Raw genomic sequence first — 20334 nt, 5'->3', positions numbered from 1 at the left:
TCTGGCCCCATTAGGTTCTCAGACATTTAAAGGAATGTACAGGTATTTTACTTGTTCTCCCCAAATCCCCCCAAAACGTAGTTCCATCTTCTGGGGGTATTATGCACTACAGCTGAAAAATACTTTGAATACAACTCACGAATCAGTAAACCCTACTGGTCTTTCAGCATGTTCTATGCTGGTAGCTGGCTATTTGTAAGGTATCCCTGTGTAATACACATTGCACACCTTGTCTGTCTCTTGAATATAGGTAGAAGCTAAAATTTTGCTTTATTAATTTGTGCTGATTTCCCCCCCTGGGCATTTCTGGTTTCTTATGTATAAAGATAAAAGTAGCTGCTATAAGCAATGCATTTTTGGTAGCAGTTTCAAATGTACCTTATGAGTGACTTAGATACATTCGTCATTGCTGTTTTAAAATTAATTGAAATCAGTTGATTTTTTTTAAATTATTTTTCTCATCCTGGGGTAAAATGTCAGAAATTATAGAAATGCCAACCTGTGAATGCAAACTTCTGCTGATGAGGAAAGAAGTAGCCAGGTTTTTCTTTTAATGTTTTGCTGACATATGGTGCTTCTAATCCAGTGACAAATTAATTGACTAGATGTAAAAGAGATGGACAGCGCTTAGCAAGGAAGGACAGGATATGCATTATAAGACAGCTGGTTCTGCCTCCGTTGGGTTATGAAGACAATATACATTGGACAGCTAACGAGTCTCTGTTGCTGTCCGAGAATAAGATAGATTCTCCTTATAATAGAATTGCACACTTTGTCTCTAAATGAGGTTATTATACACACCATTGCACAATGTTTGAAGAGCTTGGTTGGCCCTTGTAGAGGTTTAGGAGAGAAATAAATTGGAAAACAATTGCACATAAGACCTTCAATCCATCAAATGCTCCATATTTATCCAAATTACCATTACACTCTTCCAAAATACAAATCTGTGATACATTCAGGGGTGGAATGTTAATACTGGCCGGCCAGATTTTGACAGGGCCTATTTTTCTTTTGCTGTTGTTTTTAACTTGCAGTATAATCTTGTTTTCCTCAGAAAGAAAAGGTGGTAGTGGAAACCACTTGTAGTGACGTAACAGCTCTCTACTGAGAATGAATTCTCAATTTTTACCACTATACAAATTTCAATCCGGGTCGCAGGAGGTTTTGATTTTTCCAAAGAAAACCTGAGAGCAACTTTATTTATAAGGAACTTTTCCTCAGCAAAATTCAGAGTTTAAGGGCAATGCTTGCAAAAGTAGTTTATGAATAGAAGTGCTTCCACTTTTGAGTCTCAGCTTGTGACCATTATAATGCATAGTTTTCAGAACATGTTGAGGTCTAAAAACTTTGAGCTTCTTGTGGTCTTGAAGACTGGACCCCTATCATTTTACATCATCTTCAAAGTGACAAGACACTTCTGAAAAACCTGACTCAACCACTCAGCAAGGCCACGTGTAGCAGTTCTAGGTGATGTGGTGGCACCTTTTCCCACATTCCCCATGAAAGAATTCTGTGGTAAGAGTTATAGACAGAGCTTATAAAAAAGACAGCAAAATGAGGTTTTGTCAGAGCCAGAGTAAATAATCACCTGTCCTACCTCCCGCTTGCCATTTTTGTCTGCTTCAGTTAAATTGTTTGTCTTCAAGTCTGGCTTCCAGTCAAATAACCCTCCTTTTTTTAATTCCAGCTCTCCAGGTACCAGACAAAGATAGGATCTTGCTAAATAATTTTAAATAATAATAAAAATCTTAGTCTGAAAGGGCAGATACTGAAAATCTTGTAATGTGCAAAGCTATGAAGGAGGTTTTGTTCAGAGCTTTATTCCTCAGACTAAAACCAAGTACATGCTCAAAACACAGTTGAAGCAGCATTTCAGTACAGAGAGCTATAAGTGGGTGCATGGTGTGGTTTCTGTTCAGGCACGGCTATATCCAGTTCCCACAAGTATACTGTTCCAACGTGAAGGAAGAGGAGACACGTGACAAAGAAAAATTACTTAGTGGTAATTGTGTTAGTCATAGTTGTTGCTGTTTATACTTACTTTCCCTTTCCCAGAGCCCCTGCAGTTAAAATGAAAGGTGTTATATATATATGCGTACGTGTGTGCGTGTGTGTGTACACGTGCTTTGCAGGATTTCCTTTGGAAGAAGTTCTTCTTTTGTACAGTCTTTCCCTGACATTTCTATAGCCCGCTTACTTCCTGTTTGGTGTAACTATGATCTTTGATGTAAGGCAATGTGGCTCATAAAAATAGAGATTGCAATGTGCACAGTTACTAGTAATTAATTTTCCATCCCTGGATACTCCTCCAGTGACTGTTTTATATTCTCTGTGGCAGAGAGTGCTCACTGATGACAGTGTTTAAGAGTATTTCATTTGTGGCTCAAAGTAGTTGGATGTTTCTCTTAATGAGCTCTCCCACTGCTATCACAACAACTTTAAATACCTTATGGCTAGTGAGAAAGACTGACACACAGGCAGATTTGTTTCTGCAGATGTCTTCCTAAGTTGCATTTTTCAGTGAGGTTTATTTCATCACAGGTTGTGCTGATTCTGTAGTAATTTTATAAGACCTTTCCCTCTTCCCTTTTTCTTAGGAAAAGGAGAAACTGTATGTGGAATTGAAGCACATCTTAGCCCGGCAGCCTGGGCCTGAAGCCGCAGAACAGTTGCAATTCTGCAGGCACACTCTCCAAGAGAAGACTAAGCAGCTGAAAGTAAGAGATGCCCTCTGTCTCTGGTTGGGGGGCTGCCAGGAGTGCAGAACAACTTCACCACTGATCCTGGGGAGCAGGGCCTCAGGAAGGTTTTTGATGTACAGTGTGCATGCCTTAGTGTATTAGATCAGGGGAATAAGGTTAATGCTGCATCTCCCCAAGGAAAAACCAATAGCAGTAGAGGAAATTTTTTTCACATTATGCTAGTTTGTTTCATTAAAATAGAGGAAAAGTCCTATTAGAATATGAGTGTGCAGCACAATTCTATAAATGCTTTTTGGGCATGGGCATTCTGGGACACTAGCAGTTTTCCATTAAGCTTATTCTCCTTCCCTATTCTTAAACTTTTAAGATCTTTAATAAGCAAATCAAAGCCATTTTGTTTTCCTTTTCACAAACTAGAGGTAATATATTTGGAATCCAGTCTTTAATTCTTGTTATTTCTCTTGCAATATGCATATGCATATTAGGTTTGCAACTTTTAAACGGATGACAGGAGTAACCTGTCCTAACCCTTTGTCATTAGAAGGGAGGATTTCCTGCTGAAGGTATCTTCTGCAAAACTTTGAAAGCATGATATTAAAAAGTGATTTTTTGATAGAATAAGCTGATCTTCCCTTGTTCCTGCCTGCATGAAAGATCAGTCTCCCCAGGAGTTCATCTACTTCTACTGCTCCTCTCTTTGTTGAAGTCATCATCTCCTGTTCACTGCATCATAATCACGTCTATACTAACCGTGAGGAAAAAAATGCAGTAGCAGATGGGCCCTTAGGAAACAAAGAGGCTGTTATGCAAATCTTAGCTTTCCATGGAGAAGAAAAACAATGTAGAAAATGTAAAATAGAAGCCAAAATTTTGCTAAGCTGAATGTGATTTCAAGTTTTCCATACGGTTCCCATTTGTCCTTAATGCAGTCAACTGCTACTGTGTATTTCAGGCACAGTATGCTCTAGTGTACTGGCATGCATGCCATTTTGTAGTGCCAGGTCAAGCTATTCTCCTTCTTAAAGAAGGAAAACACACTATACGTGTTCCTACTTTCTTTAAAGTTTAGTGATTCATATGAAAGTGGCATTGTATTCATATTTGCACTACCTACCACTACTTTGCCTGTGTGAATTGAATTACTTCACATAATAAAGTGGATACCGGTGATAAACCCTATTATTATTATTATTATTATTATTATTATTATTATTAAATAAATCTGTGCTTTGTTTTTAAGATCTTCAGTTGAGGTTTTCACCCACATTTGTATGCCAGAACATTGAAAGCTAATGTATGTATTAATACCATACCCCTAATGTTTGGAGCATATTTTATGTGTTTTATTGTTGTTAAATGGCATAGGCTTAATTTTGTAAATTATCCTTAGGTGAGAAGAGGTGACGAAATAACATGATAGAAAATGAGATGTGGTACAGAATAATGATTTCTTATATTGTCCAATGTGAAAGGAAAAAGTGCTTGTAAAAGTACTAACTTATGTGTAAATGAAACTAACGGCTCCTGTTCCTGCTTTTTGCCTTTTGTTTGTTAGGTTCTGTCCTCAGAATTGAATATGTATGAATCAAAGAACCAGGAATACAAACATGAAATTGAAAGACTTGGCAACGAGCTTATGAATGTGAAAAAGAAATATCTGGCTCAGAAACGCAAGGAACAACAGGCCAAGTATGGGAAAATAACAGTTTTGTCTACACAACTTTTGCATAAACTAGATTTTTATTTAAATCCTGCTTTACCCTTCTGATTGGAACATGGCCAAATTTGACTGAGGTGATATAATATTATTGCCTAATTTTCCTGAGTATTATCTTTCATATTACTTCAGTCTGGTCTAGATTTATCATGATCTATGGCCTGGACAAGAACATCCAAGAGAGATGTTGCTGACCTGTTCTGCAGTCCAGTTAAATTATTCATACCAATGGTGCCCAGAGGACACAGATTAGTGTCTGGTCTCCAATGTTGAATCATAGAATTGTAGAATAGTTTGGGTTGGAAGGGACTTTTGAAGATCATCTTTAACTGAGTCTCCCCTACAATAAGCCAGTGTATCTTCAACTAGACCAGGTTGCTCAGAGCCCCATCTGGCCTGACCTTGAATGTTTCCAGGGATGGAGCACCTGCCACCTCTCTGGGCAACCTGTTCCAGTATTTTACTATCCTCATTGTAAAAAATTTCTTTCTTATAACTTACTCTAAACCTACACTCTTTTAGTTTAAAACAGTTACCCCTTGTCCAACAGTAACAGGCTCTGCTAAAATGTCCTTCTTATAAGCCCCCTTTAAGTGCTGAAAGGCTGCAATAAGATCTCCCCAGAGCCTTCTCTTCTCCAAACTGGGCAACCCCAAATCTCTCAGCTTGTCTTCATAGGAGAGATGTTCCATCCCTCTGATTATATTTGTGGCCATTTTCTGGACCCACCCCACCAGGTCCATGTCTGCCCTGTGCTGAGGACTCCAGAGCTGGATACAGTACTCCAGGTGGAGTCTCATGAGAGCAGAGTAGAAGGGCGGAATCACCTCCCTAGACCTGCTGATCACACTTATTTTGATGGAGCCTGGTATACGCTTGGCTTCCTGGGCTGTGAGCATACATTGCCAGCTCATGTCCAGCTTTTCATCCACCAGTACCCTCAAGTCCTTCCCCTCAGGGCTGCTCTCAATCCCTTCATCCTCCAGTCTGCATTGATACTGGGGGTTGCCTTGACCCATGTGCAGGATCTTGTACTTGGCCTTGTTCAACCTCATGAGATTCACATGGGCCTACTTCTCGAGCTTGTCCAGGTCCCTCTGGATGGCATCCCATCCCTCAGGTGTGTCAACCATATCACTCATCTTGGTGTTGTCTGCAGACTTGCTGAGGATGCACTTGATCCCACTATGTCATTGATGAAGACATTAAATAATACTGGTCCCAGTACAGACTCCTGAGGGACACCACTCATCACTGATCTCCATCTGGACATTAAGCCATTGACCACTACCCTCTGGATATGACCATCTAACCAATTCATCATTCACCAAACAGTCCACTCATCAAATCCATTCTCTCCAATTTAGGGAAGATGTTCTGGGGGACCATGCCAAATGCCTTACAGAAGTCCAGATAGATGGCATCCATAGTTCTTCTCTTGTCCACTGATGTAGTTACTCCATTGTACAAGGCCACTGGGTTGGTCAGGCTAGATTTGCCCTTGGTGAAGCCATGCTGGCTGCCTCGAATCACCTCCCTGTCCTCCATGTGCTTTAACATAGCTTCTAGAAGGATCTGTTCCAAAATCTTTCCAGTCACAGAGGTGAGGCTGACAGGTCAGTAGTTCGCAGGATCCTCCTTTCTCCCCTTTTTAAAAATGGGTGCAATGTTTCCCTTTTGCTAGTCACCAGGGACTTCACCTGACTGCCATAACTTTACAAGTATCAGGAGAGATCCCCAAGCATTATGAAGACCTCAGTGCACTTTAAAAGTTATAATGGAACAGCATCTGATATGGGGGACAACCTTTCTTCCAGTGGCAGCTACATAATCCTGGTATAAGAGCAATGTCATTGTTATTTCCAAAATGTATCAGTTGTGACTGATGACCATCCCCTACTGGTGGCAGATATAATTGCTGATGGTTACAAGGAAGAGCACTCCCCATCCACCTTTTTTTCCCTTCCCACATCCAGATGGAGGAAAGTGAGCAACGCTCAGTCTGGCTTTGTCAGATGTCTTAACCTTTTGATGGTAGAGCCTAAGCACTGTCCTGTATGTAGCTGTTGGCTCTCCTTAACCAGTAGCAATTTGATGGCACTTCCCTGCTACTCTCAGTCCACACCTGAGCATTCAGCTGCTCCTCTTGATTAAAAGCAAATAACTAGGATCTTAGTTGCCTGATTTCTGGTACAATAAAGTGACCTAATGTGTACAGTCTGAGAGATGAGACTATTCTCATAACAGTCCCCAAGCTGGGACACCAAAACTGTTTGTGACTTCTGAAAATGGAGTGATTGAACTTTACTTTTAAAGAGTTTCTTAATGAGATTTCTGCAGTTACATGACATGATCTGTTAACAAGTTTTTCTGTGTATGCTTTTTGTCATTGCACCCCTTTCCATCCTCAGCCTGTCCCTTCCTCACACACAAAAGCCAACAATTCTCTGTGTTGCTGAAGATAATTCAAAGCTGCCTGTATCTATTTTTCCTTAATCATATTCTAGCCAGCAAACAATTTTGATGACTAAATTAGCAAAATTGTCAGTGATAAACAGTGACGTGTTTCTATCTGAAAATTGCATAATGTTACCTTAATGTTTGGAATTAGCAAGAATTGTGCAGTGCTAATGGCTTTCCTGGAGCTTTAGGATCAATATGTGAGGCCACCATAATGCCTGATAATCCATTTCCAGCAGCTAAGTATCCTCTTCACAATAGTTTTAATGTTTCCATTTTGGACTCTGGCATCATGTTTCTTTCTGTTCATCAGATGAGAAGAAATTCACCCATGTTGTGTTGTTACATTGTACCTAGAATTGATTCCTGTCATAACTATTGAAAAATCCCAATAACTGTTAGGGGCATAACTGCTTTAAAGTAAAACAAAAATAGTGTGTGAGGTGATGGTGACTGAACTCGGGTCTGTTAATCATGCACAGTGAATGGAATTTCGTGTTGTAGGTCAATTAGAGCTGAAATCATAACACTGTTTGTAGGTTCAGGATAAATATCTGCCATTAGTGCAGCTTGTTGTTCTTGTGGTCAGGCATGGCTGTAGTCTGATGAGCATGGTGTCTTTGTGACACACATGTTTTGAATGCACATTCTGTAAGTGGCGCTTCTGCAGGGTGCTAGCGCCTCATTGTTCCCATCTCAAGCTCAGAAGCTACCGGCACTGTGCTGACTTGCCCTGGCTTGCACTTCTCTTGTGTTTGTGGCAGCCAGACATAGTAAGGTGCTGGGCTTTGCTCTCCTCTCCTCTGTCCCTCACTGTGTTGTTCTCCAGTCAAACCTGTTGGACTGCATCCTGCTTTGAAGGATATGCACACCCCAAGGCATAACTGAGCATATCAGTCCTGGATAACTGCAGCTTCTCTAATCTCCAGGCTGCGTTTCGTGTTGCCCAGCAACAGTGCAAAGGAAACAACCTTGTTGTGCAGCCTTCCTTCTCCAAACTGCCAATTGTGCATGACGTGTCCTTTGCTTTCTGCAATACAGAGCGCCTGTTGTGCAGCCAGATCCTTCCTCAAGGAGTGCTTCATCCCTGACATACATCCATTCCATTCCACATTGCACCTGCCTTAGACTGGGCTGGACAGGCACTGTTTGGGGTGTACATGCTGGCCAAAGAGCCACGGCCATATGATTCCTACAGTCTCAGATTGCTCTAAATCCCAGCTGACACAAACCCACTGACTTGATTTCTACCATGCTGGCTAATGTTAACATCATGTCTGAAATAAATGTGGCTAGTTTTGCTAATAAAAAGAGGATTCTGTCAGGACAATAACATTAATAGCGTTATTGACTACCCTGGTATGTAAGAGAATTAATGCTCTCAGATAACCTCACACAAAGGTATCATCAAAAGCTTTTATTGATTTGCACAAGACCGTTCTGTTTTGTGATTTAAAGTCTTGATACTGACCTAATGCAGCTTTCCATGGGATGCTGAAGGAATATAATGAGTGACAACAGGAATTTAGCTTTGTTTGTGTTCAAGCTGAAAATCCAATATTTAAGATTTTGGTTGTGAATTTGAAATCCTCTTTTTCTGCTCTGATTCTGAATGTAGTATTTCCCAGGTGTCTTAGGCTTTCTTTTGCTTACTCTTTCCATTCTCTCCTTCTGCTTCTTGCACCCTTTCTGCTTCACTACTTACCCTAGTTACTTCTGACACCAGGGTTCCAGTTTGATGTTGATAGGGATTGGTGAGAAAAAATGGAGCTTAAATCCATACCAGAGACCTGATCCTGCAGTCCTATTTAAGTAAATAACTGCACTGAGGGATGTCAGTAGTAACTTGGAGCTTTTGCACATGGCTGCTTGCACATTAATTCTGCATAATATATTACAATAGTCAGCTGCGTAGAATATTCCATACGAATGAGCACAGCTGTTGGCTGTCTCCATGGAAAGGAATGACATGGACTCTGGATCATTTTATCTTCCCAAAGTTGGAAGTGCAATAGTGAGATAGGATGAGCCATCTAAACATAGCGTGTTAGATTTTAGAGCTGTCAGCTGGCACATCCATTAGTGCCACAGTGATACAATTAAAACCAGTTATACATGGTTGTCATGGTTAAGTTCAACTGTGCCATCTTTTGCCTATTCCCCCACCTCCATATGGGTAAAATTTGGAAAAGGAAGCATGACTAGTCATCCTACAGTGTTTCTCTGAACTTCCTCCTCTCCTGACACAGTTATTTAGGGACAAAGAGAAAAGTATTAGTTCCAGAAAGTGTTTTCTTTTCCTTTACTGGGGACTGAGAAAGGGTACTGGTGTGACAAGGCTACATTTTGCCAAAGCGTGGTTGCACTCACACTTATGTCTCAGTCTCAAAAACTAAAATAAATGTAGTGGCAGCAACCTTCTTTGTAAAGCCTTGAGACCTCTGCTGTTTAGATAAACTAGGACTTCATAAAGCTTCAGTTGGTTAATTTTAAATCTCTCAAGACCTTTCTCTGAAACCTCCAGGTATATCACAGTAAATGTGAACTAGTGCCCTTCCTATTTGTTCTTCTGCGTTTACATCCCCAATCTCATAAGAGTGAAAACAGCTAACCCTTGTTCCCTCCTCCTAAGGCCATTTAACCACCCCTGGATCCTCTGATGGAGAAAATTCCTGGGCCTATCAGTGCACCCACAGCATGTTGTTAGTTTTCTGCCAGTGTCACAGGCAGGGTAATTATCACTAGAACTTTGTTAAAATATGAAGACAGACAACACTATTTATTCATTAAAATTCAACAAAGAAAAAGTATCTCCCCATTGTGCCTTTGATGAATGTAACTGTTTGTTTGAAAACAAGCATATACTTGCTAGAATGGGATGGTGATTAGGAATCTGAAGTCACTGAGCTCATATACAAACTTGCTCTAATGAGATGCTCTGACCATTTTGGGAAGTAGCAGGGAAAGAGCTCATTTATTTCTAATTTCTAGTAGTTCCAAAAAACATCAGTAAGGTTGTAATTAGATCCAAACAGACACCTAGTCTTGGCAGTTTAGCCCAACAGGCTTTAATCAACAATTTTTTAATGATCTCTTGATATGTGATGGCATGAAAATAACTTTGGGGGATACAGATTTCCTTGGTTTGCAAAGGGCTGCAGAATGAAGGATGTGTTTTCCTTGTCTTTGTTTCTATTTAAAGGGAGAAGAAACGACTCTTGACTGACAAGGAGCCAAAGTTTCCACACAACAGGCCTGATGTTCCTCGCTTCATCGGAGGGGGCTTTGCACTCAGCAGACCTCTTCCCAAACTTACAGCTTAGGAATGGACTCATCTCACCACATTCCCATTCCCAATGTTTTGTTAAACTCTATTTGTGATGGATTGTTTGAGAAACTGTAATTTTAAATGAAATTCAGAATCAACTTTCTCTCTGAAATCAGTGTATTGTCTTCAGGAAAAGGCATTTTATAGTAGAATAAACATGGTGTTGGTTTAAAAACTGTGGACCAAATCTGCTCTTATAATGCAAGTGGAAGCTTGCACTGGTGTAACTTAATAATGGAGACCATGCAGACACTTCTTCAATACTGTGTCTTTATTTAGCACTGTAACATCACAAAATGCCTTAATATGTAGTTATTTCTCCTTTCTCTACCTCTATTGTAAGCACTCCATTTATCTTCGGACTGAAAGCACCTGAAAAAAAAAAAAGAGAAAACAGAGAAGAATCAAAATTAATAGGCTGATGTTTCGAGCCCTGCTGAGCAAATGCAAAATTAACAAGTCTTTACTTAGATGTACACATGTAGCAGTTCTTTGTGCAGGTAGTACATAATAGGGTTTATCCAGTGTTTGCTACAGTTAGTAAGATCAAGGCAGTTCGCAGCCACATTGTGCATTATTAAGAACACCATTCTGTTTACTCTGGTAGACACACAGTGGCATAATTATGTCTGTTCAACCGGGGACACTGTACACACTGACTGGGATGTGCTGTTTTCCCACATAAATCCTTCCGAGTGATTCAAAGTTGGACTCAGAACACGGCAAACTTCACTCTTCAACTTCTAGACACTTGGGCATTTTTGGAACTTTCAGAAATTGTTTTTGTAATGCAGCAGGAGCCCTCCAACCTTTTCAGCCAAAAGAGATTTAATTACCATTCATTAACAAGTGAAATAACAAAGTCACGGCATGAGGTGCTGAAGTATAGAAAACTTCCAAGCTGTAAAATAAAATGTTTTGAAACTGATTTGTACACGGAAGCTTTTTCCCAGCCTGGGGGATAAAAATACTTGTCCAAAGAGATATGCTGATAAATATTTCACATGCATATAAAAAAAAAGCCTTTGCAAAGATTTTGTTCTTTCCTTTGGTGGAATACGTAATTAAATATTAAAGCTACTGTGGGAAACTTTTAATGGAAGTGTTTAATTCAAAGGAATCAAGTTAAATACGACAGGGATCTACTTTGCTTTTACATTGGGGACCAGAACACTTAGTCATCAGATCCATTGTGTTTTTCTTTTGTTCCCAAAATAGCTATTATTGCTTTTTCACTGTCAAGTGCATTATGCTAAAGTTATCGTTTTAGGGCAGTCATGCTGTCTGAATCACGTCTTTGGTGTACCTGACATGTCCTTATAGTTAGAATAATTGAGAATAACTGACATGGGCACTTGAGTTTGATGGGATCCCAAGTAGGTTTTACTGAAGCTTTTAAAAGATGATATTTGTTAAGAGTACCCAGCCTGGAGCTGGACTCTGCTACGCTTACTGATACTGTGAAGTAATTTGCACTCAAATAAATCATCAAAGTCACATTTATTAATTCACATGAATGAGAGGCACAGTTAGACTCCCAGAATACCATCATGCTGTAAAGAAGCAACTTTTTATTACACTCTGAATTGTACAGTGCACCCCCTAACTTATCCAGAGTAATCCAAGTCTGTGTACATCTTTCCTTCAGTTACCAGGGTTTAGGAGACAAAGTGTTACAATGGTCAGAGCAAATGAGGGCGAGTCAAACAGATGTAATCTGTTCCCTAATTACATGTATTTTTATGACTACACTAACAAAACACGTTCTTTTCCATCTTCAGAAGTACTTAACAGTAGCTTGCATTGCACAGATTGGGCTATTTTTAGGGTAAGAAACTCCATCTCTAAGTAATTCTTTACCTGAGTTTTCCAGCCTCTATGATGGGTGGGATAGTATTTGTCTGATGACTTGCAAAGGTGAATTAACTTATTTCTAACAAGTGATTAGTCTTCTAGATTAAAAAAACAGAGGAATGCAAAACAAAGGTGATTTTCTTGCACAATGTGTCCTACCAGTCTGTAGGGCTGGGAAGTGAGTGCAGTAAATTCCACATACAAAGTACAAGAGCTTTTACTGTGTTAATACACACTTTCAGGCATACAGATGTGAATGTGTTGGCTACTATCTCCAGTTTTATTGCATTATTTACTTACTGCCTGGGAAACTAAATTCACAGGTTAATTCTGAAAAAGAAGGTAAAAAAAGAAGGGCAAGAAAGTATAGTCATCAAATTATTCCCAGTAACTTTCAGCATAATCAGGAAAAGAATAACTGCAGCCAGCTTAATTTATAGTGCTAGAGAGTAAAAACCATTTCTGAGTTCATATAATAGAATGGATTAAAGCACACCAAATCCCTTCCCCCTTGGTCTATAAAAGTCAGGGAGCTTGAAAAATTGCTCTGGATGTCTGTGAACCCAGCTGATGCTGAGGTGCTTTTAGTGTTCAAGGATTTGGCTTGCGCAGCAGGGAAAGGCAGAGCGTTAATGAGAATATCATTTGTTCAGTTGCTTCTGCATTGTGAGCAGCAGCTCTGAAGTGCTCCTCCAAGTTTTGTAGCAGAAAAATGTTAATTGAATTCCAGTCTGTGCAAGATGTAAGCCTAGCAGTAGCAAGTATATCTTTAACTTCTTGTTCCTGTAAAGATATGTGAAAAGATGGAGGCGAAGGGCTATGATACATGGCACTTAAGTTGGAGGAAATCTTTCTTCACTTTAATTGGTTCCAATTGGAGCTGTAGTAGCTTGCACAGAGCCCCTTTTGGTGAGCAAAGTATGTGATATTGCTCATTTTCAGAGCTTTTGCAATATACAGATAACATTTTAAGTAACTTCATATCTAACTTATGCTCGGATCTTGTCTGGCAGGTCTGAATTCATTGTGTTGTGTAGCAGGACACAAACAAGACCCTGTACACCGAACTATCCACTCAAAGGCAGGGGTACAACCCTTCTGGGATAACCTGCCAGCTACCAAAGACATGGCACAAGAATCCAGCCCTTAATTTACACTTGCTTTGTGAGTTCAGAGCAACGGGAGCACACACTACACACCTGATAGATAGCATGTCCTGCTGCTGTAAACCTGGGAACCCTTTGAGTCAACGCCAGTGAAGAACAGATCTCCGGCTCTGTTATGTTAAAAGCTACAAACACCCAGGGCAGGCAGAAGGAAAGGCTGAATACCACAGAGCAGAGGCTTTGCAGTGATCAGAGCAGCAGGTGCTGGGCCTTGGGGCACTAATGAGCGTTAATGGCTCTGATTAGCTCCACCTGAGCCCACGGGCACCGTTTAACAAGCTCAGCCCCACGGCGAGTTTCCTGTGCTTTTCTGTCCTTGAGGGAGCAGCTGGTTCTTGCTGCACCCTGGCAGTGGGACATAAGAACGTTTAGTGTCATTTTCTAAGTGTTTTTAAATGCAAACTGCTGCAAGATAAAGAGTAATGGGTTGCACAGGAGATGGGGATGTGTGTTGAAAGCTCAAGTGAACAAGAGGAAAGTTTTCCTTCCCACATCCTGAAGACAAGGAATTGCTACAGCGGTGTTCAGCTGTGTGTCCCAGCATGCTGCTTGCAGGTGGGTTACCAATAACTGTGTGAGTTCACAGTGGTAGGTCTCAAGATGTTGTTTTGTTCCCTTGCGTTAGGGTGAAACTGTTGTGCCTTAAAGAAGGCGCCAGAAAGAGCAGCGAGAGCTGGATCCTTGGCTTATTCCCTATCTCTCATGTGAAGCTACCAGAGGGTAAAGTTAGCAGGAGAATCAAAAAAAGAGAAGTTGGGCAGCCAAGCCAGTGCCTGCCATCTCTGAAGTGTTAATGACTCTTCCTGAAAGTTAGTCCATCCTAACTGTCTTTACCCAAATTAGAGTCTCTAAATCACGTATCTTTGTATTTAGGCACTTTAGCAATTGAGTATTATTTTCCTAGCAGGTGGTTTAGCTGTTGTGCCATCTCCTCTAGCGGAGTGTATTTTTAGTGTGTTTCTAAAAGCAGGAGTTTGATTTTGATGCTCTTTCTGTTCTGCACTTGTGCGCTTTTTAAGCAGCTCCACGCAGATCAGCTACTTATGCTTAGACAGAAAGACGTCAGGATCTCATCCCATGGGCTTGCTTGAGGAGCCTCATCTTCCCAGTGGGATACAAAGCTCTGTGTATGGCACAACACTGGTGTGAGGGAGCAGGGCAGAGTCTGTAGGATGTCTGCACATGGCTGAGGTCAAAGCAGCTGCCTGTTCTTATCTTCAACCTTCCCCTTCAGCTGGGTTTCTCCCCGAATTGGAGCACCTCTGTGGGCTTACAGAACCCACATACCTTTTAATCCCTCTGCTGACCTCAGTGGGTTTATATTCCTCACCATGGGTATATGGAGCCAGCCAGATAAACCTGTATATGTGGGGCTGGAACAGGCTCCAAACCTGCTGAGATCCTCCCCTGCCCTTTGCTGCTTCTCCTCTGGTGAGCGCAGGGTGCTGAGCTTTCCCCTGGGCTGCTCTGCCTTCAGTACCCAGGTCCTTGCAGGCAGCTACAGGAGCAAGGCGTAAAGAGGCTGAGTGGGGGTCTCCAAACACTGAGCAACTGCTGTAATGTGGCCACCCCTAGGGTAGGAGCTGCACCATGGCTGTCTCATGATGCAGCTCAGGATGTGGGTGTCCCACTGGGTGCTAATTGGGTTGTGAGTGACCACAAGCAGGATGCCCAGGAGGGGAAGAGACATTAAGCTTTAAGATGAAGGGGAGGAATTGCTAAACCCTGCAGACTGCTCTGAACCAAAGATGCAGGTAAGCTTTGCTCTTGTGGTCTACCTTGGCTACAAACAGCATGTTTCTTGGGCTGTTGCACCTAATTGCAGGGCTGGAATGTGCACCCTTGGTGTCAACCCTCTGCAGGTTAGCTGATGTCAATAAGGGCTTTGACAGTGTGGAGAGGCACTTCCTCAGAGATGGTTTTAACTTGGTCTTCAAGAGGAACTGGTGTTCTCAGTGCATTTGTGCATCCAGTAGCCCCTGCTCTACTTGCTGCTGGGGCTCCTATTTTCTCTGCTGCCTTGTGATCCTCAGTCCTGCAGAGCCTCCTCTCAGAGAGCAATGATGAACCCAGATCTGTAAATCATGGGCAAATTGTGGAACTCTTTCTTAACCAGGGTGTATTTGTAGATTTTCTGTTTGGGATCCTCCTTATCTTACAGCCTGAGCGCTTTCAAGGAGGTGCTGCATCTGATGGAAGGCTGGCCTTGTCATGGCTGGTCAGAACCTTGTAATGGTGCCTTTCCTGGTTGCATGTCCTATGCTGGCTTTAAGGGCTGTCTTGTTCCCTTTTTGTGACTTCCTGGCAAGCTGTTTTCTTTATTTTTACTGTTATTTGTTATTTTGCAGATATCATCAGTATTTTCTCTCTTTTTGTGTGTGTGTTTGGGTTTTTTTTAGCTCTTCAGCTTACCAAACATCCAGAGAGGTAAAAAGGGTGCAAAGGCTGTTTTGGAGGATGTTATTTTTGTAGTCTGGGTTTTGGCAGATCTCGGTTTCTCTCCAAGGTGGCCGGGAGCCTCCCTTTCTGATGGTGGGCACTTTAATCTGCCCAGGTGTGAAGTGGATATAAACAACTGTGCTTTCAGCCAGTCTTGACTATTTAAACTTCACAGCTCTTCACAGCAAGAACCGTTTCTCAGGGCTTTTTCTTGGCAGAAGACTAAGCAGTAATTTAAAGCCATTTTAATCTGTAATGAGAATCTCTTCATGGGGTTTGAATGCACTTCAAGTGAAGTATGTATTTGCAACTTTTGTTGATCCCTCTTAATTTTCCGAATGTCCCTGTAGGAGCAAGGTATGTTTGTGTAGTGGCAAAACACACATAGCTCAGCCTTCTTGAGAGCTGTAGGATAATAAAATCAACAATAGTAAGGGAGTGGTGTACTTGGGATCAGCACTGGGAAGCAGGTGATCGATCATTCTTCCCTACAGAAAATATAGATAGTGGTCAACGTGTGCTCCTGTCTCTCCTCGTCAGGAACACTCTGAAATCTTATTCTAAGCACAGGGTATTTCTGGAGGCTAAATGCATGTTTTGTTTTTAATATAAATAATTGAAGCACGGTGCCCAGCTCCTGTGGGAAAGCACGGTTTTCCAGGACTGCTTTGGCATTCATGTGAACACAAGTGATCGTGCCAGAAGCTACCCTGTGGCAGCTGAGCTGCACGAATCGACCGTGGCTATGTTCTTAGCTGGCCCCAGTTGTGGAGTAAAATGTGTTTGCTTAAACCATCTTTGTCACTTCAAATGAAAAGGTGCCTGAAGCAGCAGTTTAAGTAAGCCTGGTTTACTTTGCAATGAAGGCAGGCTACTAGCAAACATGCTCAGTTACTGCGGCTCACCTGAAGGCTGATAAATCACAGCTCTCTGAGCATCCTCAGGACTGCTTGGTCTTGCTCTGCTAAAGCTGTACCTTTTTGCAGCCCTATTGATGTAGGGTGTGCAGGGGCATGTGGTGTGGCTGCACAGCAGGGCAGACTCTGGGGGCTGGCTAGGTAATAGATGTTCTTGCTTCCAAGTCCCTTTTTGAGCTACCTCATCTGCTGCAGTTTCTGTGTTACCATTCAGATATATTCCCTCTTGGCAGGTTAGGAAAACTCATAACTGGAGTTTTATTTTAACTGAGCATGCACAATTCTTCCTGAAATTACCAAGCCCCTTGCTGATTTAGGTGCTATAGAGGAAAAAGGCAGACCTGAAATGTTTCCTACCAGCCTTTTCTAACAACCGTGCATTGCTTTATTTGCTTAGTGGTGAGCTATTTGCTAAGTCCTCGTGCTTGCACCAGTCCTGAACTGTGAACAGCTTCAACAGTCAGCTTTTCTTGCCAAAATTGCCTTCAAAATTCCTTAAAGCAGCCCCTGTTGTGGCTTGGTTTTGGAGTGAATCCTGTTGTCCTTGTTGCAGAAACGAGTGTTTCATTGGTATGCAGCACAGCAGGTGAGTTAGAACTGCAAAAAGTGAGCAATTAAGTGAACTTTGGTTACAGAAGTCAACAGTTCTCTGCCTGAGTACATTAGCTGAGGGTTTGGTGTATTTCCATTTGCCTCCAATCAGCTACAATTCCTTCTTTGATTTTAATATGATGTGTGCTTACTGGATCTTAGTCTGATTTAGTTTCACTTTTTCTGTCTTTTACCATTGATATTGAGTGTTGATGCTATGCAAACTATTCCCAGACCAATTGCTGTCAGTAATACAGGGTAAGTAGCCTAATTCTCTGGCTGGATACATGGGGATTGTCCTCAGAAATTAGCTGCTTCTGTCTTACAGGAGTGAGGGGGCTCTGGTGATGGTGGCATTTCTGGTGGGTTATTTGTAGGCCCCATGGTGGATCCTGCAGTGGAAAGGTACTAAGGGAGGATGGATGTCTAATAGATTGCTTCTTTGGTACTGGACCAATGTTTGAATACGTGGTTACCTCTGTAGCTCTCATGGAGGGGGGAGGAATCAGAAGGATGCGATTCATAACCCTTATTTCTGCTGGCAAACCCAATTTTTGCCCGCACAGTGCGGGGCAGATGATTGTGTCCTCAAGTCACCAGCTGGCCCCCATGTGCCCACCTCTGGCAATGTGTGCAAGGGCTGGATGGAGTGGGGGATGAGCTCTGTCCTCCTTCCCCAGATGCACATCCTCTCCCTGCGGCTCCACCAACAGCAGAGGCAGTGCAGGGATGCTGGTGCCCAGGGCTGTGGGTCCTCCCTCTTCTGCATGGGAACAGATGCCTGAGTTTTCCGGAGCTGTCAGTCATGCCCCCTTCACAGCACTAAAATTCAAATAGGGTGATATCAAAGGGAATTACATGCAGCATCGCTCGTCTGATCAAGAGCTTCACCTTGTGCTCTTGAGGGATGTGTCTTGTAATTTACTTCAGGCTGAGGGATAACTGGGTTTTTTCTCTCCTGTCTGCTTTAGTGCAAGCTGGCAGCAAATTACCCAAGCCTCTGCTGCCCAATGTGTCTCCCCTGTCTGTTTCCTTTGCTGGCAGCATGCAGATTGCTGCTGGGCTTTGATCAAGTTTTGCAACTGGAGCCTGGCTTTCTTCGCTCTGTTCCACGTGCTGGCAGTTCTGGTTTCCCCAGCCCCATCCTCTGTCCCAGGCCTGAGCCTGCTTTGCCCTTGGTTGCATCCAAACCTGCCTGGGAGGAAAGTGTTGGTGCTCAGTGCTGTACCACAGGGCTTGGCATATGCTTTCATCACCTGCACTGCCTTGGTTGAAGCTGAGTTTGAGGAAAGAGAAGCAGGAGGCAGTGGCCATGTGCTGCCTTTGGCGCTCTATGGGCGCCACAGGCAAGATGGGTCCTAAAGGTCTGTTCTGCTGGAGTCGAGGATGGGAACAGAGATTTCTGGTGACAAATCTTGAGCTAATGTTCCCCTGAGCACAGCACAGAGTGCCAGGGTCTGTGTTACAGCCCTGCCTCCTGGTGTCATTAAAAACAGCTTTATCCTGCTCTCATGCCACCATAACCTGCCTGATTCCCTCCCATCACCTCTGCCCACAGCCTGGTGCATGCACAGACAAATCCCCCAGGTGAAGCTGAGCAGGGAAGGGCATTAAGATCACCCTGCTCCAACCCCCCATTAACCCTTCCATGGGTTTTATTGCACTCCTGGAAAAAAGTAAGACTGGGTTTGCTGGGCAATGTTTCCACTAGGAAATGCTGCCATTTAAAGCACAGTCAATAAAGCAATGTGCTGCAGGCAAGATGAGCAGGTGAGTGTTGGGAGCAGAGGCCCTCAGGGTGGGTGAGAGCCTGAAGTGTTGTCACTACTTTGAGCATGTGGTGCCTTCATCCCTTTCCTCTCTGAGCAACTGCAAAGCAGAGAAAGGCAAAAGTGTGTTACCATGCAAGGCTTCCAGACCATGGCTCCCTGATCCTGCACTGGGGTTGTGATAAGGCTGGAGAAGTGAATTTGAAATGAAGTGTTGAGTTATCTGGCTGCTTAGAGTATGGCTCTCGCCTAAGACTATAACATGCCATTGCAAAGCACTTGAGCCCTGCTGAGCTTTATCTGACCCTTGGGATGTTCAAGGGAACCTTCCCACCCTGCTGTCCTCTGGTTCAACGGTGCTGCAGGAGATGGAGGATTTCACTCCAGACACCATGAGGCCTGTAATAGTATTTCACCTTTCTCTAATGCATTCTAGATGATGACTAAAAGGAATGGGGCCAACACTGACCACACCATAGCAACCCTGCTCCGGAGTGACACCCACATCACATCTTGGCCAGCTGGAAGCACAAGACGACTTTTTCTCAGTCAAGTCTATGGCGGAGTCCCTCAGAGAGGTGCCTAAGGTGTGCTAGGTTGTTGCATCAGGATCCAAGCATCTTCCAGTTTCTAACCATTGCCAGGCACAGCACCACTGGGCACAAACCTCCCCACTCCGGGTGAACAGACAGGGCAGGGAGCAGAGCTGGCGAGATGCTTCAGAGCCAGGACCTGAGCCAGGTCCTCATATCAACTGTCCTGGCCTCAGGCCCTCTTCCTCTTTGATTTGCTCTTGAAAAGAGAGCAAGCCTTGGGCAATCCCTTGCTGGATTAGGCTATTACAAACAGCTGCAGTTCTACCTCTTCAAGTCACTGCTTTCCCCGGGGAGTCAGCACAGCAAGAGCCATGTCGAGGTGAGATACTTCATCCTTTCTTGACGTTTTTCATCTAATACCCTTGTCAAAGACTTGCAGGCAGTTGCAGCTGAAATCATTCTGCATTTTTCTTGTGATTGCTTTGCCTGATAACGTGGTGAGTATCTCTACCAAGTCAGTGCATGATAGATGGTTAGATTTATGCTGTATATTGTGATTCAGGGGTATAAATGTATTTAAGTGACTTATTCAGCTTAAATACCAGCACTGTCTGCTGCTCCCTTGTCAGCATTACAGGCAGGAAGAGATAAAATAACAGTGATAATTGTGGTGGTGGAGTCTCACTGGCAAATAATATGAGCACAAGGACCATTTTCAGAGACAGATGGAGTATAACTCATCTGTAATTTCTCTTGACTTATTTTTGGAGCAGGACAGGCTGGAAGCCCCTTGAGGAGAAGGGCAGTGCAGAAGATGGGAAGGGCTGGGAGCCTGACTGAACGTTGGGATTT

The 20334-nt window shown here is 42.8% G+C and overlaps 1 protein-coding gene across 2 annotated transcripts in view; it reads left to right on the top strand.

Annotated features, from left to right (window-relative positions):
• Window positions 1–11307, top strand: part of CFAP58 (cilia and flagella associated protein 58) — a 61921-nt gene extending 50614 nt beyond the window's left edge. Inside the window, exons 16-18 of one of the 2 annotated variants that reach the window (XM_061458812.1) lie at window positions 2601–2720; window positions 4261–4394; window positions 10085–11307. In XM_061458812.1, the coding sequence (XP_061314796.1) occupies window positions 2601–2720; window positions 4261–4394; window positions 10085–10205 (375 nt within the window). In that variant the 3' untranslated portion in view covers window positions 10206–11307. Of the gene's footprint in view, window positions 1–2600; window positions 2721–4260; window positions 4395–10084 lie in introns of those variants that run through there. The other variant, XR_009744351.1, reaches the window with a different exon arrangement.
• The last annotated feature ends 9027 nt before the right edge of the window (window positions 11308–20334 follow it).

Source organism: Pezoporus flaviventris, unplaced genomic scaffold, assembly GCF_033815535.1.
Source record: "Pezoporus flaviventris isolate CSIRO_AGI_PZ_B2104156 unplaced genomic scaffold, CSIRO_AGI_Pfla_v1 ptg000029l, whole genome shotgun sequence".
NCBI classification, from domain to species: Eukaryota; Metazoa; Chordata; class Aves; order Psittaciformes; family Psittacidae; genus Pezoporus; species Pezoporus flaviventris.
Note: the sequence above shows the minus strand (reverse complement) of the source record. Positions and strands in the feature narration are given on the sequence as shown.